The sequence below is a fragment of the Danio rerio genome, chromosome 4, assembly GCF_052040795.2.
Source record: "Danio rerio strain M-AB ecotype USA chromosome 4, GRCz13ab, whole genome shotgun sequence".
NCBI classification, from domain to species: Eukaryota; Metazoa; Chordata; class Actinopteri; order Cypriniformes; family Danionidae; genus Danio; species Danio rerio.
The window spans coordinates 50,703,612-50,725,645 of NC_141024.2; the positions used below are offsets into that span (position 1 = coordinate 50,703,612).

At 36.6% G+C, this 22,034-nt stretch overlaps 2 protein-coding genes across 3 annotated transcripts; one reads left to right on the top strand and one right to left on the bottom strand.

Moving 5' to 3' along the window:
* Positions 1-369: 369 nt before the first annotated feature.
* Positions 370-11,732, bottom strand: LOC147844897 (uncharacterized). Of its 2 annotated transcripts, none has more exons than XM_088650238.1 (3): positions 11,692-11,732; positions 11,115-11,264; positions 370-7,396 (listed from the first exon to the last, which is right to left on the bottom strand). In XM_088650238.1, the coding sequence occupies exon 3, from the start codon at positions 2,941-2,943 to the stop codon at positions 601-603; it is 2,343 nt and encodes a 780-aa protein (XP_088506364.1). In that variant the 5' UTR covers positions 2,944-7,396; positions 11,115-11,264; positions 11,692-11,732; the 3' UTR covers positions 370-600. Both variants share the same exon structure in this region, with proteins under 2 accessions (XP_088506364.1, XP_088506365.1).
* Positions 11,733-12,247: 515 nt separating this feature from the next.
* On the top strand, positions 12,248-21,324 carry LOC137487279 (uncharacterized). The gene is made up of 3 exons (XM_087248929.1): positions 12,248-12,308; positions 13,238-13,387; positions 19,399-21,324. The coding sequence occupies exons 2-3, from the start codon at positions 13,303-13,305 to the stop codon at positions 20,559-20,561; spliced, it is 1,248 nt and encodes a 415-aa protein (XP_087105055.1). The 5' UTR covers positions 12,248-12,308; positions 13,238-13,302; the 3' UTR covers positions 20,562-21,324.
* The last annotated feature ends 710 nt before the right edge of the window (positions 21,325-22,034 follow it).

Here is a 22,034-nt window from a genome sequence, read left to right on the forward strand (position 1 = left end):
TTGCATTTTGCATTCTGCTGCTCTCTCCCCCCTCTTGCCTTGCTCTTGGACACTGCAGCACCATGCAACCTCTTAAAGTTTAGAAACTGCCGAAACCGCAAAAAACTTCAGCAAACCGACTTTTAGCAGAGTCTGTCACCCCGGTAATCCAGGACAACTTCCACTTACAAGCGACTGAATCCTAAGGACGTTACTGAAGCTAAGTCACCAACCAATCAGCAATGGTATGTTTCGTTGAGCCCAGTCGGCGAAGGAAACTCAAACAGATGTTGTCTCTTGCTGATCTGGTGCAAATTGATCTTAAGCAGTTAAAGATAAGCCAAATCTCTGCTTTTAGGGTTTCCCAGGTGTGATTCTAAGGCAAGGCAAGGCAAGGCAAGGCAAGGCAAGTTTATTTATATAGCACATTTCATACACAATGGCAATTCAAAGTGCTTTACATAAACAAGAATAAAAGAAACAAGTAAAATAAAAATAAAAACAAATAATAAAAAATGCATAAAAACAAAACAAAACATAAAAACAGGTAAAATGTGATATGAAAGAATGAGGAAGAAGAGAAAAACATGATAGTGCAATCTGTCGGACGCAGCACAGTGCTCATTCAGTAAAGGCACAGCTAAACAGATGTGTTTTCAGTCTTGATTTGAATGTGCCTAATGTTGGAGCACATCTGATCATTTCTGGAAGCTGATTCCAGCAGCGAGGGGCGTAGTGGCTAAAAGCCGATTCACCCTGCTTTGACTGAACTCTTGGAACTTCTAGTTTATGTGATCCTAAAGATCTGAGTGATCTGTTAGGTTTGTATTCAGTGAGCATATCTGTGATGTATTTAGGTCCTAGGCCATTTAGTGATTTATAGACCAGTAATAATACTTTAAAATCTATTCTGAATGTAACTGGCAGCCAGTGTAAAGACCTGAGGACAGGTGTGATGTGCTCTGATTTTCTGGTTCTGGTTAGAATTCTGGCTGCAGCGTTCTGGATGAGCTGCAACTGTCTGACTGTCTTTTTAGGAAGACCAGTGAGGAGTCCATTACAGTAATCCACCCTGCTGCTGATAAAAGCATGAACAAGTTTCTCTAAGTCTTCACTAGAAACAAAGCATCTGATTCTTGCAATGTTTTTGAGATGATAGTATGCTGATTTACTGACTGCTTTGACATGACTGTTGAAACTCAGACCTGACTCCAGAGTCACACCAAGATTCTTGACCTTATTTTTTGTCGTTTGACCTTTAGTGCCAAGGTACGCATTTACCTTGAGAACCTCATCTTTGTTTCCAAACACAATCATTTCAGTTTTCTCTTTGTTTAACTGAAGAAAGTTTTGGCACATCCAATTGCTCATTTCATCAATGCATTGGCAGAGGGTGTCAATGGGGCTGTAGTCATTAGGCTGTAAGGCTAGGTAGATCTGAGTGTCATCAGCATAGCTGTGGTAGGAGATTTGGTTCTTTCTCATTATTTGGCTTAGAGGGAGCATGTAAAGGTTGAACAGGAGAGGTGCCAGAATCGAGCCTTGTGGGACTCCACATGTCATGGGTGTCCACCTCGACCTATGGTCACCTATACTGACATGGTAACCTCTACCTTCTAGGTAAGATCTAAACCATTTGAGGACCGTGCCAGATAGCCCAACCCAGTTTTCCAGCCTATCCAGAAGTATGCTGTGATCGACAGTGTCAAATGCAGCACTGAGATCCAACAATACCAGCACTGTTATTTTACCTGAATCTGTATTTAGGCGTATATCATTGATTATCTTTATAAGAGCGCTCTCTGTACTGTGATGTGCTCTGAACCCCGATTGAAAATTGTCTAAACACCCCCTGAAGTTTAAGAACTTGTTAACCTGGTTAAAAACAACTTTTTCAATGATTTTGCCAATGAAAGGGAGATTTGAGATTGGCCTGTAATTGCTTAATAGGGTGTTATTCAGGTTGCTCTTCTTCAAGAGGGGTTTAACAACTGCAGTTTTAAGTGAGTTTGGAAAAATCCCTGATAGAAGTGAAGCATTTACCACTTTTAGAAGATCCATTTCTAAACAGGTAAACACAGTTTTGAAGAATGATGTGGGAAGCGTGTCAAGACTGCAGGTTGATGTTTTCATAATTTGCACAGTCTCTTCTAAGATTTTGCTGTTAATTGCTATGAAATCAGACATAATGTCTGATTTCTTAAGTTGTGGTTGAGATTGTTTGATATCGACACAACTTGACTGATTGGATAAGCTGATTGCCTTTCTGATATTATTAATCTTATCAGTGAAGAAATGAGCAAACTCATTACATTTGCTTTCAGAGAGGAGCTCACTTAGAATCTGACTGGGGGGGTTTGTGAGTCTCTCTATCGTTGCAAAGAGTGTACGAGCATTATTTAAGTTGCTGTTTATAAGGCTTGAAAAGAAAGTCTGTCTAGCAGTGTTTAGTTCCATATTAAAGGCATGAAGACTGTCTTTATAGATGTTATAATGGACTACTAGTTTCGTCTTTCTCCACATACGCTCAGCTTTTCTGCACTGCCTTTTCATCATTTGTACTCTTGGTGACCTTGTCCAAGATCCCTTTTGCCTGCCAGTCATCTTCTTGACTTTAACAGGAGCGATGTCATTTATGACATTCTCAATTTTAGAATTGAACAAATCAAGGAGAGAATCAACAGAGTCTGCAGATATACTTGGTGCTAGCGAAATGGCCTTCATAAACTGCTCACTAGTGTTCTCATTTATGCATCTCTTTCTGACAGAGACAGATCTGTCTTTAATAGCTGGAGTGATCAATATATCAAAAAAGATACAGAAATGATCAGATAGTGCCACATCCTTAACAACAGTTGATGAAATGTGTAAACCCTTAGTTATAAGTAGATCAAGAGTGTGTCCACGATTATGTGTGGGTCCTTGAACATGCTGAGTCAGATCAAAAGTGTTAAAAACAGTCATCAGTTCTTTTACAGCATTGATTTCTGGATTATCAATGTGAATATTAAAATCCCCAGCAATACTAAAATAATCAAATTCAGAGGTTACTATTGATAACAGCTCTGTAAAATCCTCAATAAAAGCTGGAGAATATTTTGGAGGTCTGTAGATAATGATCAGTAAGATGCGTGGAGACCCTTTTAGTGCTATACTCAGATATTCAAAAGACAGATAGTCACCAAATGACACTTGTTTACATTCATACACATCTTTAAACAGGGCAGCGATGCCTCCACCTCTCCTATTAGCTCTGCAAACACTCAAAAAGTCAAAGTTTTAAGGAGCTGCTTCATGCAGAACTGCTGCGCTACAACTGTCATCTAGCCAAGTTTCAGTTAAAAGCATAAAATCAAGGCAATTTGTGTTGATAAAATCATTGACTAAAAGAGACTTATTGTTGAGTGATCTGATGTTTAAAAGCGCTAACTTAACAGTTTTAGCTGTTTTTCCTATAGTAGTCTCAGATCTACATTTAATAGACACCAGATTTAAATGATTTGCTATACGGCCTAATGAAGTCTTTGGTTTTCTGTCACTTAACACAACACATATCTGCTTAGAGAAAGCTACAGACACACTGGGTTCCTGCTTGTTCTGAAAACATTTGATAAAGACACTGTTATCTAAGCAGGTCCCCGACACACATCACAGAGAGCTCTTGTGTTCACCAGCTGAAGATGGGGCGTTGTTGTTTGGGCCTTGGCGGTGTGATCGGAGGGCTCTTCCAGGTGGGCTCATAGGTGGTTGTGGAGCAGGCCGCTTTTTGGTTGGTAACTGGGGGCTTGCGGCAATGGAGTGTGAAAGTTTAGTTCCAGCATACACCAGTTCCTCCATCTTTTTTGAAAAACCCAAGAGTGGTGAACATTGTGACAATGAGAATGTGTCCGGTGACAGAGGCTGTGCATCTGGAGATTCTGTCTGCAGAAATATGTTTTCCTGAGGATCATTTTTGAGTGACGAGACTTGATGCTGTTCTGATGCGTCACAGTCTGCCTGTGTTGAGCAGAGGGCAACTGATAGTGTCTCTATCAACATTGGGTGTTTTGGCTGCGTGGCATTATCACTGTCCTTGGGTGATTCGTCAGCCACAAGTCCACTCAGGAGCTGATTTGAAGTCCTGTGGTCATCCGGACATTTGCTAGGTGTGTGTTTGCAATTCAGTTCAGTGGCACACACAGCTGATGGATGATTGAGGGAGAAAAAAATATTGTCCTTTAGCACTTTGCACCAAGCTTGTTTGGATGAAGGCCGTCTGATGTAAACAGCTGTCTTTGGTTCCAGAAGAGATTGAAGTTGTCGATGAAATTCAGTCCTTTCTTGTTACATGTTTTCTGTAGCCATACATTTAGACCAAGAAGCCGTGAAAACATATTTGTCCCTCTTGCAGGGAGTGGTCCACTTATGAACGCCTGAACCTTCAATCTTTCAGCTGTTTCCAAGAGCTCACAGAAATCTTTCTTGAGCAGTTCTGACTGTTCTTTCCGAATATCATTCTTCCCCACATGGATGATAATCCGTTTTGCCGTCTTGTGCTTTTTCAGAATTTCCTCAAGTTCTTTGTTTACATCAGAAACTGTTGCATGAGGAAAGCAGTATGTCATTGTAGATCTGCTCCTGAAATTCTTGATTATTGAATCTCCTACGACTAGTGTTCTTACCTCAGGTGCGATCGGAGCAGAATGCCGCTGTCTAGTCGGCCTTGAGCCTCTGTCCATGCAGAATTAGTTGCTGAATCATGCGATCTCTGTCTGACTACATTTGGGGATTCTTCACACATATTACTCAAAACTTCATATCTGTTCTGAAGCTGTATTTGAGTCCGAGCTGTATTTGGGGTAGAAGACGCTAATGCGGCAGCGTATGATCTGACCCCTCGAGTACCCTTTGGTCTCGCACCTTGTTTATGCCAATGCTCATTTTCAACAGTTCTTTTCTGTTTTTCTGTGCTCAAAACAGTAGCAGGAACAGATTTATGGGACTCACCGGCTGTGTGCTGAGAGAATCCATAATGAAGCTGAAGTTCTGGTCGGATCGCAAGCAACTTCGTTTCAAGAACTGCAATCTTTTGTAGAAGTTTGTGGCAGTTTGTACAGCAGTGAGAATCTGAATTAATCCGATCCAGAGGCATTTTCACAGCCGTGTCTTCCCGTCTCCGGAATGTAAGCAGCTGATAGCTGGTAGCGGGAGGATTGTTTAGACGGTAATTCCTTTCTTGTTAGTAAAGCTATATTCCAGAAAGTTTGTAGAATCGATGCTGATCTTCAAGCCGTGTTGTTTGAGCACTGTGCTGATAGGCTCAAGTTAAAATTAGGGTATAAGATATAAAAGCAAGAGTGCGAAGAGCGGAGCAGTGGGCAAAGACGTCCGAACAGTAGCAAAGCAGGAAGAAGCTGCTTTGCTTATTACTAAGATCTAGTAATAAGACCTAAAATTAATTTGGGACCATTGTCAACACATTTTGCACAAGCACCAGAATTAAGAACCACTGCTCTGAGGCTTCATCTTGGTTTATAGTTGAACAAGCCATCCTACTTCCCTTCCACCACTAAAATTTCTATCTATATATCTATCTATATATGTATTCATTTTATTTTTTAAAGGTGTTATTTTTTAGGCTGACCTCAAAAACATAATAATTTTTACTGACAGAATTGTAGGTGCAGGCTAGGACGGTCTCTGATATTTGCAGATAACATTGTGCTTTTGGCTTCATAGGACATGGAACTTCAGCATGCATGGTTTGCTGCATTATGGTTTGCTGCTAAGTGTGACATGGCAGGAAAAAGAAACAGCACCTCTAAGTCAAAACCATGGTGCTTGACTGGAAAAAGGTGCCCATCTCCAGTTTGTAGGAGAGTCCTTACCCCAAATGGAGTTTAAGTATTTGCATTAATTTATTTTTTCTTCATGTGGAATGGAATGTGAGATTAAAAGATGGATCAGTGCAGTGGCAGCAGTAATGCAGTTGATGTGATTGTCTGTTGTGGTGAAGGAGCTGAGATGAAAGGCAAAGTTCTCAATTTACCACTCAATCTAGGTTCCTACTCTCACCTATGGTCATGACTGAAAGGTCAAGATCTCGGATACAACCGGACACATTTTACAAAGTGTTATGGCCCGCTTGTTTGAGTTGCAACATAAACGAGAGATGAGCCAACAAAATAGCCTAAATGCAAATTATTTATAATAAAATGTAACTCACAGAACAATCAATCAAAGCAACCAACAAATGTCTACGGATAATAATGAAGATAAAGAACTTAGGACATAATCACAACAACACTTTAACTACATGATAAAAGTAATGCAATACAAAACCATAAGGTTTAAGAGTCAATGAGATGGCAGGTCTTGACATGAGGACTCCAGAGTAGCAACACCTTTCTGGGGTAGCTAGCGGAGTCTATGTAAATGGTTTCTCTCCAGTGTGGGTCTTCATGTGTTTATTAAGGTCTGATGAGTTACTGAAACTCATCCCACATCGAAGCTGCAGTCACACTAGAGTTTTAGCATGAGGGGCGGGATTAAACAAGATGATTCGACATGAATGGTTTCTCTCCAGTGTGGCTCATGATGTGTCGATTAAGGGATGATGATTGGCGGAAACTCTTTCCACACTGAGTGCATGTGAATGGTTTCTCTCCAGTGTGGATTTTCATGTGACTGTTAAGGTGTGACAATTGGTTGAAACTCTTCCCACACTGAGTGCATGTGAATGGTTTCTCTCCTGTGTGGATTTTCATGTGTTTATTAAGGTGTGACGATTGGTTGAAACTTTTCCCACACTGGGTGCATGTGAATGGTTTCTCTCTAGTGTGGATCCTCATGTGTTTATTAAGGTATGATGATTGGCTGAAACTCTTCCCACACTGAGTGCATGTGAATGGTTTCTCTCCAGTGTGGATTTTCATGTGATCGTTAAGGTGTGATGATCTGTTGAAACTCCTCCCACACTGAGTGCATATGAATGGTTTCTCTCCAGTGTGGATTTTCATGTGTTTATTAAGGGTTGATGATCGGTTGAAACTCTTCCCACACTGATTGCATGTGAATGGTTGCTCTCCAGTGTGGATCCTCATGTGAAGATTAAGGTATGATGAGCAGCTGAAACTCTTCCCACACTGAGTGCATGTGAATGGTTTCTCTCCAGTGTGGATCATCATGTGAATCTTAAGATGGCCTTTTCTTCCAAAACTCTTTCCACACTGAGTGCATGTGAATGGTTTCTCTCCAGTATGAATCCTCATGTGAATCTTAAGATCGCCTTTTCTTCCAAAACTCTTTCCACACCGAGTGCAGGTGAAACGATTCTTGTCTCTCCTTTTCAAAATACCATCAGTGTGTAAATGAGTTTTTTCCTCAATTTTGACATGATGTTCCTCCTCTTTACTCCCCTCATTCTCTTCAATTCGTTCTGAAATAAATAAATAAATAAAATAAGTTTTCATTAAGTCTTAAACATTCTCATTACAAGCTGAAAAGTGAAGACACTGGAAACATTGGCTACACACACTGTAATTTTGATGCACATTAAATGTAATATAAATCAGATCATATTTTGTTTGGTCCATTAACATGTACACATTTAAGCAGATTCAATTCATCTTTTTTATCTAGTGCTTTTACCATGTAAAATGTGTCAAAGCCGCTTAACATAGAAGTTATATTATATGGACTCTATGCACGAACTCTGCTGACGTGGTTCTGGTAGAATATCAGTCAGGCTCTTTACGTCTACATAGGCGCTCTACGCCTAAATCTAATAGCGGCGAAACCTAAATGCATCAGAGGATGGCAAAAAAGGGAAATTTACTCTTAAATTGATGATGATCAAGTGCCAGTGGATGTCCAGCATCTGGAACATCATTTTTGTTCAGTTCCAAAACCCACAATAGTTGATTAATACACCAAATCAGTCTGACAATTTCCGTGAAGAGGTGGAATGACCAAAAGGAGACTGCGAGTATTTATATGCAAAACCTAATCAAAGTACCCATTGGGTCTTAAAAGCATTTATAAAAGTCTTAAATTTGATAATCTCAAATTAAGGCCTTAATAGCCTTGAATTATTATACAAAGTCTTGGGTTTTGTTACAAAGGTCTTATTTTAATCATTTATATTACCTTTCTTAGAATTAAGTTCATATAATAACAAAATTAACTGTAACTAATGTAAGCTAACTAAAAAATCATGCAGCGCAACGTTGAGTACATCTCACGCTCCACGTAATAGCAGAAAGCACAAAAGCATGCACACCCGTTACTATGGTTACTTGAGGTGAGCTACAGAACAAGATCGTTACTAGTCTAGTTTGTGGGTTTGTTTAATCCGCTTTGGCCAAGGAATCCGAATTACGTTTGGGTCAAACCTTTAAGCTAGCAACGATGGATGTTACAGCCCTGGACTCCCATATAAGGGGTGCCAAACACACCGTGTGTAGTACTGCTCATCAGCGCAAACACCTATTGTGGAGTTCTTTGCACTGGAGACCACTTCGGTTACTAAAACACCTTTGGCTATCAGTAATTAGGAAATTTCTACATTAGAAGCATTGAAACCATGGAGTGTTGGGCAGTAGCGTCGCTACAAGTAGTGACGGTACTAGCGTAACTATATTTCTCAGTAGCGTCACTACTTTCTAAATCAAATAGCTTTTGTGTAGCGAAGCTATTATTTTAGTCAAGTAGTGTCCACACAATCTACATATACTGATTGCGGATCAATAAGTGATGGCACTGACACTCACGTAGCTTGGAGGCCGGTGTCTAGGCGATAAAAGTAAATCCATATTTTGTCGAGAATGTTAATTTCTTCTTTCTGTTTTACAATGGTCGACAACAAACTTTTTCATCATTGGGCTGACACGAGAAGCTTGATTGAAAGATGAATGAGTGATATATATATATATATATATATATATATATATATATATATATATATATATTAGGGATGTAACGGTATTGTAAATTAACTTAATTCGATATTACCGTAGTAATCCACCTAGCTCTGTTGGCATCTGCAGAGATTTAAGTTTTTTTGCCATTCCATATAAATCTAGAAAAAGCACTTTCAAGCTGTGCAGAGTCTTTCCTGCTTAACCATAAGGGTGTCATTTGAAAAGGGTATAATAATCGGGGGAGAATATTCATCTTAATTAAGCTTATTCTACCAAAGAGTGAAAGGGGAAGGGTTTGCCAGCGGTTTAAGTCTTTTTTTCAAGTGGTGCTCGCTGCAGAGCCATTTGGGCGAGCTGAGCTCCAGCGAGGGGGAGCTTGAGCTTGAGCTCCACCTTTTTTGCACTTCTTCTCCGAGTGATGTCACTGGGGTTAGGGTTAGGGGTGGGGTTGGTGTACGCATTAAAACAGCTTACAGGAGGCAGAGCGAGAGCTCATGCTCCCCCTCGCTAGAGCTCAGCTCTGCTCAAATGGCTCTGCAGCGAGCACCCTCTCCTTTTTTTTAGACCATTTGAACAATTGGGGCATAATTGAGTTTCCCTAATTTATTTAAGTCAGTTGACACTTTAATTCCGAAATAAACAAATCCAGATTTTGACCATTTAAAAGAAAAATTTACTGTAGATTCAGCATCGAAATTACCTACTGGCAATGCTTCTGATTTATTGGAGTTAATTTTGTAGCCAAAATCTAAAGCTAAAGCTAATTTTTTTTGCAGCTAAAAAAAAATTGCAGCTAAAAAAAAGCTAAAATTTTTAAGCTAAAATCTTTAAAAAATTATAGTGTTCAGGTGATGATAAAAACAGCAGAATATCATCTGCATAAAGTGCAATTTTGTGTTCACAACTCTTCATTGATATACCCTTTATATTTTTTATTCTGTCTGATAGCTTTTGTTAGAGGTTCCAGAGCCAATGCAAACAGAAGAGGGCTCAGTGGGCAGCCCTGCCTGGTGCCCCTAGCAAGTGGAATAGGATCTGACCGTAGACCATTAGTAACAACGCAAGACATTGTGGAGTGATAGATCATTTGAATCTCTTTTAGAAATTCACCCTTTATACAGAATATATGCAGAGTTTCAAACAGATAACTCCACTCAACCCCATCAAAAGCTGAAGATGCAGAGATTGCTTTATAGTTTTGTTGATTGGTGTACTGTATAACTTTCATAAGTCTTCTTATATTTGTAATAGAGAAATGTTCTGTACAAAGCCTGTCTGGTCTGGGTTTATAAGGTGGGGGAGAACTATCTCGAGTCTCCTGGGCAGGAGCTTAGAGAGTATCTTGGCATCTAACCCAATCAAGCAAATAGGTCTATATGAACTACGTTCATCAGGTGATTTATTTTTCTACCACTCGATTTGAACATTTTTAACCTGCTTGGAAAACCAGATTGAGACAAATCCTGCATGTTCGTAGCAAGTGCGCATAATTTACGCTTATATTAGTGAGTTTGCATTATTGTATAAAACGTATGCAAATGCCTAATGCCTCCTTTGCTGTAAACTGGAATGATGAGGAGATGGCAAGATGACATACTTTGTTACATGTTTTCAATCATTTGTACTTTCGTCTTTGTTTTCTTGCCTTTGTGCATGTCCTAAAGCTTAGCTGAAGACCTACGTGGCGACATTGTATATACCCAACAAGATGCAGAAATGCCATCTAAAAAGGTTTCCTGCTGTTTGTCCAATCAGGGACAGTGGCAATGTAAATATACAAATAATAATGTTAACCCTGGGTTTGTGAATGTGAAACATCTGTTAATGAACATCTAGGATTGTATTTTAACCCCAGGTATAACATGAGCAGTGTGGAACGTGATTACAGATAACCCAGGATTCTGTTTATCCAGAGTTAGAATGACCCAGGGTTAACAATTTTTGCATGCTGTAATCCATATCTAAATCAGCAAAAGTCTTTTTTAGACTAGTTTGTTGGCCAGTTGTAGTCAGTGCAATGCTAAACATTATTGTTCCACCATAATTTGTTTGTTTTGCCTCATGTCATCCCACAACAACATCATATAGTTTAGAATACTGTACAATGTTTTAAAATAATTAATTATCTAAGTGTCCATTTCATTCAGAATATTTAATATTGGGGGCATCCACGATTTTTGACAAACTTCAAACAAGACCATTTTGGTTATTTGCTGTTTGAGAATGAAAATCAACCTGTTTGTTCCTGCAGATCTTCCTGTTTGACTGTGAATGTTTCTTCAATCTTCACATCTTCACTCTCCTCTTTAATAAACGCCATCTTTATAACTGTGTGGAGATCAGTCGCTTCAGCAGTAGTTTTTCTCTGCGTTTGGACACTTTATCCTGTTTAAAATGAACAAAACAATAAAATTTTTTTTAAATAAATAAAACAATGAAGAGAAACAAAATAACTTCTCTTCAACACTTGCTTCAACAGTTTCTTTATAAGAGAGTCATTAACAAAAACAAATCAGGTAAGTCTGTGGAAGAAACAATGACCTGATTAAAACTAGTAAGTTACTTCATTTCTTTTATACTTAAAATGGAATGACATTATGCTATGTAATAAATTAAAAGGTTATTAAAATATGTATTAAATTTCTGTTAACTTATTCAAACAATAGCTCTCATTACTGTCAGTAAAATAGTATTACGTTGTATAAAAGGTTAAATAATATTGTCAACAGCAGGTTCTAAATTTAGCATCAGATGAAAAACCTGAAACTTTAATCAATCAGTTCATATTTTTGTTAAAGTTTTAAACACAAACCCCTCTCCAGTTGAATTCCAGCGCAGGAACGGTGCAGCCTTATGACGTCACACGTCACGCCAAAATAAAAGTCTTTTTTTTTGCCACTTACTGTTGCAGTCATGACTTATTGATACATTTCTCCCTCATTTTCCACTTTCCGCTATATCTGCTCTCTGTCTCTCTCTCTCTCACTCTCTCTCTATCACACACAACACACACACCTTGATTATAAATATCATTGTAAATACACTGATTATTATTTGTATTACTGTTTTATCTTAAAATGTTGATTGTTAAATGTAAAGTATATTCTGATCTATTTTGTATTGATTTGTATGAATAATATATGTTGAACAGTAATATAATGTATTGAATATTAATGTGATATATTGAATAATATGATGTATTGTTAAAATGTTATTTACTTATTATATATAAATATCTTTCTTTTTTATTAGAGAGAGAGAGAGAGAGAGCAAGGGGAAGTTGAAGTGGAAAACGAGAGAAAAATGTATTAATAAGTCATGACTGCAACAGTAAGTGGCAAAAAAGCGAAACAAAAGACTTTTATTTTGGCGTGGTGTGTGACGTCATAGGGCTGCGCTGCTCCCGCACTGCGATTCAACAGAAGAAAGGTTTGTTCTAAACTTTTACACAGATATAAACGGATTGATTAACGTTTCAGGTTCATGTTGACAATTATTTTAACCCATTACACAACTTGATATCATTTTACTCAAAGTAATTAACGTCAGGGCTATTGTTTGTATAAAGTGTAAAGTGTGAAATGTGTGTATTAAGTGTTTTACGCAAGATTTAATGCAATTTATTAAATAGCATAGCATAATGTCATTCTATTATAAGTATACATAACTATATATAAAAAATGGAGTATTAGTTTTAATCAGCTCATTTGATAGAGGTAAAGTTGGTTTTATATTCACACATTCAGACTTTCCCCTTAATAATATAATTTCATAAAAGTATTATTTGCAAACTCTAAATAGTAAAATCATATTAGCAACCAATGACTATCAAAGTACAACATTGTTCACAGTGAATTAGATAGTGTTATTGTTGTTTTCAAGTCAGACTTGCATGCTAATTCCGCTCAAATATTCAAAGTAATATGGTAAACAATATAGAGACTTCTAAATGAATGAATGTGGGAATATAAAACCAACTTTACCTCTATTATATTGTTTATCATGTTACTTTGAATATTGAACATTAACACTGTTTATTTGACTGTGAACAATGTTGTACTTTGATAGTCATTAGCTGCTAATATAATTTCACTGTACAGAGTTTGCAAATAATACTTTTATGAAATTATATTTTTATGGGGAAAGTCTGAATGTGTGAATATAAAACCAACTTTACCTCTTTTAGAAATAAATGTCATGTGTGGCTATTGTTTCTTGCTCAGACTTGCTCTTTTACCCGATTTCTTTTTGTTAATTACTCTAATAAAGAAACTGTTGAAGAGAAGTTATTTTGTTTCTGTTCATTGTTTTATTTATTTTAAACAGGAAATTTTAATTGTTTTGTTCATTTTAAACAGGATAAAGTGTCCAAAGGCAGAAAGAAAATCCTGCTGAAGCGACTGATCTTCACACTGTTATAAAGATGGCGTTTATTAAAGAGGAGAGTGAAGATGTGAAGATTGAAGAAACATTCACAGTCAAACAGGAAGATCTGCAGGAACAAACAGGTTGAGTTTCATTTTCAAAAGACCAACTCAGTCATTTGATCCTCATTCAGATTTTGTTTTTAAATAATGACAATGCTAAATTACTGCTAAACCATCTTGTAGTCCTGAGTGTGCTGCCTAGTTCTCTTAAATATATAAGTAAAGTTGGTTTTATATTCGCACATCTGGACTTTCCCCTTTATTTTAACATCATTAATTGTTTTGTTTAAAACACACAAATACAACAACACTGATAAAGTCTTATAAGCTGTCAGTCATAGAGGTAAAGTTGGTTTTATATTTGGATATTCAGACATATATGTTTCTTTATTTAACCAGATAAAAACCCATTAAGATCAAGATCTCATTTACAAGGGTGACCTGGCCTAGAGGTCCCCAACACACGATTTATGAAAAAATATATATTTTTAATAATATTAATATTAATAAATATACATTTTATATAATATAAAAATACAGTTCAGTTGTTCAGCTTTACCACATTTCAATATATTAAAAACACATACATTGAGAAATTGACTGTTGTGGTTTGTTAAAAAGGATAGAGCAAAACAATGTCATAGCAACATTTTTATTTCAGACTGAAGAGTATTCCAGGAAGAGGGGGCGGCATGACTGATGGCTCGCTTCCCTATTCCAGTTCGAACCCAGGGAACAGTCAAATGATAAGATTCACTTGAACGTAGGACATACTGGCATTTAGACTTATGAAGAAGAGAACATTGGGTGTCCAGTGGGTGTACATTATTACATTCAGAGAAGGGCACTCAGCTTTGGCATACAATTCACAATGTTGAATAATTCTTTGACAGCCTGTAACAAACCTTAGAGCACTGTGATAGATGGAGTTTAAAGGCTGAAGACATTTGGTTGAAGCCTTCATATATAAAACATCACCATAGTCAATCAATGGTAAAAACTCTTCTTTATAATATAACTTTATAAAAGTATTATTTTCAAACTCTAAATAGTAAAATCATATTAGCAGCAAATGACTATCAAAGTACAACATTGTTCACAGTAAAATAAACAGTGTTAATATTGTTTTTAAGTCACACTTGCATGCTAATTCCGATCGAATATTCAAAGTAACTTGGTAAACAATATAGAGACTTCTAAATGAACAAATGAATGACTGTGCGAATATAAAACCAACTTTACCTCTATCTACTAAATACACATAAGCACTCATTGAAAGACAGTAATGAGTTTCTTTCTTGTTACTTGTTCTCGTGTCTTTTGTCATTATTTTATGTATTATTAGTCTCCCATTTTTCTACCTTCTTCTACCTTGCTTTTCTTGTTCTTCTACTGTTTGTAAAGTGTGCTTGAGCACTGGGGCTATGTACAATAAATGTAAACAATAATTTTTAAAAAGGTTTAAAATGAGCTGCCGATATTTGACCTACAGTATTCTTATAGAAGATATCTGCTATTACGGTGATGGTGTTGACTTAGTACTTTCCATTTGCATATGTCCCGTTGATCACAATTTCTCAACATCTTTATGAATTTAAACATGTTTCTAGTAGTTGTTACTAGTTCTCACAGATAGTATCTGAGTTTTGCTACCCAATCTGGCCAAAACCCATACAATCACCAACAATCCATCTCAATAAATCTTTAAAATTTTCATTCAAAAAGGTTATTTTAACTCTATTTATCTTAATGGTTTAATTATTTTCCTTACAAGAACAGTTGTTTTAACATTCTCCATTCATTTACTGCTGAGGTCATTGACCTTGACAGAGTGTTTTGCATAGATTTAGTTTATTATAGTTTATAAAACTTTTAAAACATTTTTATTATTTTAAATAAAGTTTATGTTTGTAAAAAAGTATGGATATAAGTAATGCTTTCTTTTTTACACAATATTTAAATATTTATCTTTGGCTAAAATATTTATTTTTTATTATTTATTTATTATTGTATTATTAAATGTATTAAATTATAATATTTTTTGATAATTTGAAAAAAAATTGCCTTTAGCCTTTTATGAGTTTAAAATTTAATTCATTATGTTCTTAAAATGTCTTAAGTCTTACATTTAACTAGGTGAAACCTGCAGAAACCCTGGTTTAAAGTATGTCAAAAAATTTGAATGCCCCTAATTTTAAATATGCTGAATGAAATGGACACTAAAATAATTAATTATCATGAAAACAACATTGTAAAACTTTTTGCTTACGACTTTATTTAAAGGCTGAATTTTTAGATCCTAAAAACTTAAAGGTGTTATGGTGCTTGGGTATGAGACGTTTTCAAGGTATAAAACTGTCAAAACTTTCTATACCATTCCTACTGTATAGGTAATTTTTTTTTTTTTTTTTTAAGTTTTTTAGGACAACAGTATCTCAAGCAGAAAAGATATCCTAAGATGCTGTTTTAAATTGTAAAGAAATCTGTGTTTTTGAAACAAATGAGGACAACAGTAGTAATTGATTCATTTAAATGATTTAGCCTGACATGTTTACTGCTCCAATATTTAAAAAGTTTCTTAAAAGAAAATATTGTGTGTTCAAAAGGAAAAAAAAAGTGTTTGGTTTTTTACCCAGACATTTAAAAGAAATAATTTTAGAGTATTGTGAAACCGTGATATTTTTATTCAAGGTTATCATATCGTCAGAATCTTACACTGGCCCTTGCCTAAAGCTCTTGATGTTGCAAAGTCATATTTTCTAATTGTATTGTTTTTCTTTGTATGTATAGTCACAAACACACTTTTTTGTAGAGCAAGTACGGTGACCGTTTTCTGCCGTTTATTATTCCTGGTATCTCCAATAGGCAACTGAATTGGAACTTCTAAATCAGTAGTATATGAGATTAGGGGTCTGTTCTTTGTACGTGGATTACTCAATTAGCTGGATATGGTTACTGAGGATTTGACACGATCCAAGATCATTTCGTTCTTCAAAACTGATCCGAGAGTTGTTGTCATAGCAACAGTTCTGGTAGCTTAAACCAACTTGGGAGCAGGCTCATTTCATATAAACAGGATTAGATCGGGTCAGTTCAAGCAAAGAAAATACTGAAAGTATGTACTGAATTCAGTTTTTTTTTTTCTTACAGTAGTAGTTACATACACTTGAGAAAATAGTTAAAAAAAAAAAATAAAAAAAAAAAATATATATATATATATATATATAAAATACATATGCAGTCATGAACATGTTTTGACAGTAATATGACTGATTTGATGCGTCACAAAAGGTGCAGACGCCTTTACCAATATCCAAATGCTTTTGTAAACAGTTATTCTTTACACAGAATAAGAAACCGGCTACAATAATAAAGAAAATCCGCTTTAACTGTAAAACTAAATAAATTGCTAAATACTATTGACACATGAAGTGTAAAGCCTGCAGCCCACAACAAAGGTGAAAAGTTATTGCGTGTCATATTTAACAAACCATTGACTTTGAATTTTATGTAATTTTATTCACATGGATAATTGAATATTAATCAGAGGATGTCATTATGCTGCTGTGCCGTCAGCCAATCGTTGCATTGATGATCATAATTTCGATTGATAGATCAGTCCTTCACAACACGGGCAGTGATCTTATATCAGTTCATCCAGACTTTTAAATCTGATTCACAAGCTTGTTTGAAGAACCAAATTTGCCAGAGATCAGTTATCAAGATTAAAAGATCCAGGATCTGCCAAATCATCTTAGATCATTTATGCGAAGTCCAAAGAACACCGGGTCACTACTATGACATGATTGACAATTGTCGCTGTTTGTCATTTTGCTCCGTTTATCCTGAGAGCTGATGCTGAGTATTTTCAGAGCGTTTCACACTTCAAACAGTTGGCATTGGCAAACCCCGGGTTAACATTATTATTATTTGTAGATTTACGTTGTCACTGTCCCTGATTGGACAAACAGTAGATGACCTTTTTAGATGGCATTTCTGCATCTTGTCAGGTATATAAAATGTCATCATGTAGGTCTTCAGCTAAGCCTCAGGACTTGCACAAAGGCAAGAAAACTGAGACAAAAGTACAAATGAATGAAAAAAAGTAGCAATGTCATCTTGCCATCTCATCACTCCAGTTTACAGCAAATGTGGCATTAAGCATTTGCATAAGTTCATTCATTCATTTTCCTTTGGCTTAGTTCAGGGCTATTCAATTATTTTGGCATGGGGGCCGGTTCATGAAAAGCATCCCAAACGAAGGGCCGAAAAGATATGACTCGTTATATAAGTGATGACACAACTCCATATAAGAGCCCATATGGTGTATTTTGTGCTGATAAAGACACCCACGATGGCTTTTTCTACAATAAAATGTTAATATATTGTATTTTAAAACAACTGCACTGTCCAGTTGACTTTAAAAAAAAATTTTTTTACAAACATTCAAAATGTGTTTTTTTCGCACAACAAAAGCAGTGCATTGCTGAAGAAGGCTTCTTCTACATTCAGACACATTCATATGTTATGTTTTGAACAGCAGAGCAATTAGTGATGCAACAATAAAGATTTTGGTTGTACGATATAATCTGAAGAATAATCATGCTTTCACAGTTATCACGTCTAATGTAATTTAGAACAACTAGCTTTATATTAGGGAAGTAGCTATTTAGATTAGCTGTTGTTATCATCTGGGTTCATGCGTATATAATCATTTTAATAATAATTCATCTAACATATATTTTGTTTACATTTCACTAAAAGGCACGGTCAAATCTCACCGTGAGATGTTTTCTACTGTGTGCGCCCGGACAGAGGCAAGCGCGTTGCTCTGCTTGTGCGTGCATATTGTCATTCTTACATTAGAAATAACAAACTTGCAAGTGGAAAAGACTTGATATGGTAACGGCCGCTGCTATAGTTAATCCGGTGTGCGTGCGTATTAGCCTCGGTGTACATACTTAGAACTTAACTAGCGCACAGTTGGCAACTTGCCATAACTTTTCTGTGCAACAGAAATGCGGCTTAGAGAAGCCTTTACGATTAATTAACTGTGACAAATTAAAGCGCAGTTAATAGTGAAATCAGCTAATCGTTGCATCCCTATTATTGATTACAGTGCATTGTACATAAGGCATTTTCTACAAAACATATCCAAATGTTTTCAGCTGTCCGAAACGCTCTGCGCAGCCTTTGCAGCTCATACTAAACTGAACAGACGCACGTCACTTCATAGCTATAGCGTCCGTTTTTCGACTGAGCTAAATTTATTTTTGATGTCTTGGTCACTATTTGGAGGGCCAGAACAAATTGCCTCGGGGGCCAGTTCGACCCGCGGGCTGCTAATTGAAAAGCCCTGGCTTAGTTCCTTTATTCATCAAGGGTCGCCACAGCAGAATGAACCACCACCTTATCCTGCATTTGTTTTGAACAGCAGATGCCCTTCAAGCTGCAACCCAGTACTGAGAAACATTTGCATAAGTTATATACAATAATGCAAACTCACAAATATAAGCGTGAATTATCCGTACTTGCTATGAACATGCAGGATTTGTCTCTATCAGGTCTTCCAAAAAAGTTAAAAATGTTTAAATCCAGTAGAAGATGCACATGAGGGAACACAACAGGAGTAATCTAGAGCGAGTGCATTTGATCATTTTCATTTAAAGCCACAGGCACAAAAAGAGCTTGGTTTTCCTCTGACCCCAAAATTAAATATTCTGCAAGGTATATGATCTGATTTTGAGCCGAAACCTCAGACACATTCTGGGAACACCAAAGACTTACTTTACATCTTGTAAAAAGGTTCATAATAGGAACCCTTTAAAGTGATAGTTCATGTAGAAATGAAAATAGACTTACCATTTACTCTTCCTCTTGTGGTTTTAAATTTCTTGATTCTGGTGAACACAAAAGAAGATATTACGAAAAAAACACTGGGTTACTTTGTGTTCCAGAAGAAAGGAAACGTTTAAAACCACATGATGGAGAGTAAATGGTGAGGTCATTTTAATTTTTTGGTGAAACATCCATTTAATGCTTGTCGCTTTGAGCCTTCATTCTAAAGTTCACTTTTTTGTTGTTTTTTTCAGACCTGATGATGCTGAAAGAAGAGACTCATCAACAGAATGAAGTGGAAGAGAAACACCAAGACATACCGACTGATGAAAAACCCACACTGACTAAAAAGACTTCATCACACAGAAGACATCTAAATTACAAGTCTGAGTGTAATTTCAGCTGTAAACAGAGTAGAAAGAGTTTCAGTCAAAAGCCAAACCTTGATGTTTACATGAGAGTTCACAATAGGGAGAAACATTACACCTGCAAACAATGTGGAAAGAGTTTTCCTAAAATCCATTTCCTTAAAGCCCACATGAGAATTCACATTGGAGAGAGGTCGTACACATGCCAACAGTGTGGAAAAAGCTTCCATCATGCAAGAAACCTGGCAGTGCACATGAGAGTTCACACTGGAGAAAAGCCTTATTCTTGCCCTCAGTGTGAAAAGAGTTTTAAACAAAATTACAACCTTGAAGTCCACATGAGAACACACACCGGAGAGAGAAGTTTTACTTGCACACAGTGTGGGAAATGTTTTGCTAAAAAACAAAACCTTAAAATCCACATGAGGATTCACACTGGAGAGAAACCTTACACATGCACAGAGTGTGGTAAAAGTTTCAGAAATAAAAGCACATTAAATATCCACAAGAGAACTCACACCGGAGAGAAACCCTACACATGCACAGAATGTGGTAAAAGTTTCCCAAATAAAAGCACATTCAATAACCACATGAGGATTCACACTGGAGAGAAACCTTACACATGCACAGAGTGTGGTAAAAGTTTCATACGTAAAAGCACACTCAAACACCACTTGAGAACTCACACTAGAGAGAAGCTGTTTGCATGTGTTCAGTGTGGAAAGAGCTTCACAACCAAACTTAGCCTCATGAATCACATGAATGGTCACACTGGAACCATAGTGTTCACATGTGATCAGTGTGGAAAGAGTCTCACACGCAAAGACTCTATTAAGCGACACATGCAGACTCACTCAGGAGAGCGTTTTAGATGCAGTGAGTGTGGAAAAGACTTTAAACATAAAAGAAGCCTCAGCGCACACATGAAGCTTCACAATTCAGAGCAGAGTCCTCAACATTTAGGCCTTGTCCACACAAATGCAGGTATATTCAAAACAGCAGTTTTTTCACGTAGTTTGGCTGTTCATTCAAGTGAAGTTTACTTATAAACTACTTTCGAGAGGATCACATGCTTATGATTGTCCATGGCTGGTCCTGCATTAGCTAACACATGATTCACCAATCAGATGATTCCTAACTCACTATAGATAACCAAAGTTTCTTAACTCGGTTATCTTCATCTTGAAGAATCCTCCTCCCACCCCTACTGCCCCTCCTTTCTAGATATGTGCCAAAATAGTTGCCCATAGTCGAGCTCTTAGAAGCCATATATCTCCTTTTAGCCATCTCTATATCTGTCATTAGAACAGAAACAAGGTGTTCATGGTGATCTACCTGAGCTCAAACTCCCCTCTCACCCTGCTTACGGAAGGGAGTCCAGAGCTTGAGTATCTTATGAGCTTAGGGCTCTCTTCTGGGACAAGTGTGAACTCTTGAATACATGTCAAGTTACTGGAAATGAAACCCTTTGAACACCTGAATATGTAAACTCAATAACTGAAGAGGGGTGAAAATTTTTAATAACTGTTTTGTAGTGTAGATCAGGGGTCACATCCCAGTACCAGGTTGTGAGAGTTGCTATCGGGCTGCAATAATGCAAAAGACCTCTATATGTTGATAGATTGTATGACTTGTTTCATATGCAAACAAGTATCTGCATCTGAAAAGGTGTGAACCAAATGACCTACAGGAGCTCAAGAATTGTGACCCAATCAAAGCAGTTGGGTAATCTCTTACTTGAAGATCGATGAGTTGACATTACTGATGAGGAACTGCACTATTGTCTTTAATAAAGTCTTCTACCCGTAATAACTTTAGTCAGCTTGCTTACTTTATGTATTAGTCATCTATATATTGGGGAACCACCCAAGAACAGTTTAGCCAAGTATAGCAAAATCTAACAATGTGTTTCAACTTACTATGAACCGATAACCATATTTCTGCACATTGCACACTTGCAAATTGTTTATTAACTTACCAAATTGATTACCAAATCAAATGGTCGGCTCTGAAAAGAGAATTAGAAAGATTAGAGAGAAGAAAATGTTTACACACTACACATTTATTTTGATTGACTAATTTGAAAAAAGAAACAAGTTTTCTTAATGAAGACAATTAAACTTTTCTGTAGACAAGCTTTAAAGGTTGCCTTTATAGATACGTTCATGTGAAAACTCATACATTCCTACAAATTAATACATGTATAGGAAATTCAGTGTCGCTATTGTGAATGCGAACATGAGTGATTTGTAAGCTCACATGCTAATACTAGTAATACAAAAACCTAAATTTATGAATGAAGAATTTTGCAAAGCATAAAACGTTGTTAACCAGGTAATGCTGTGTACAATTTTATTTAGTTACACCCAATTTAACTTGTTTATAGCAAAAAGGCTTAACATGGATATTGACATGAGACATTCTGTCATTTACAAGAGGATATGCAATTGTAGAATATATGCTTAGTGGTTTCAATATGACTCTCACAACATTGACAATTGACAAGAGTTATCCTCAGTATC

Excerpts from the sequence above, each read along its gene's own strand:
- LOC147844897 (XM_088650238.1), bottom strand. The coding sequence starts at position 2,943 with ATGACTGTTTTTAACACTTTTGATCTGACTCAGCATGTTCAAGGACCC.
- LOC137487279 (XM_087248929.1), top strand. The coding sequence starts at position 13,303 with ATGGCGTTTATTAAAGAGGAGAGTGAAGATGTGAAGATTGAAGAAACA. Across the intron at positions 13,388-19,398 it reads AGATCTGCAGGAACAAACAG|ACCTGATGATGCTGAAAGAA; the intron begins GTTGAGTTTCAT and ends TGTTTTTTTCAG.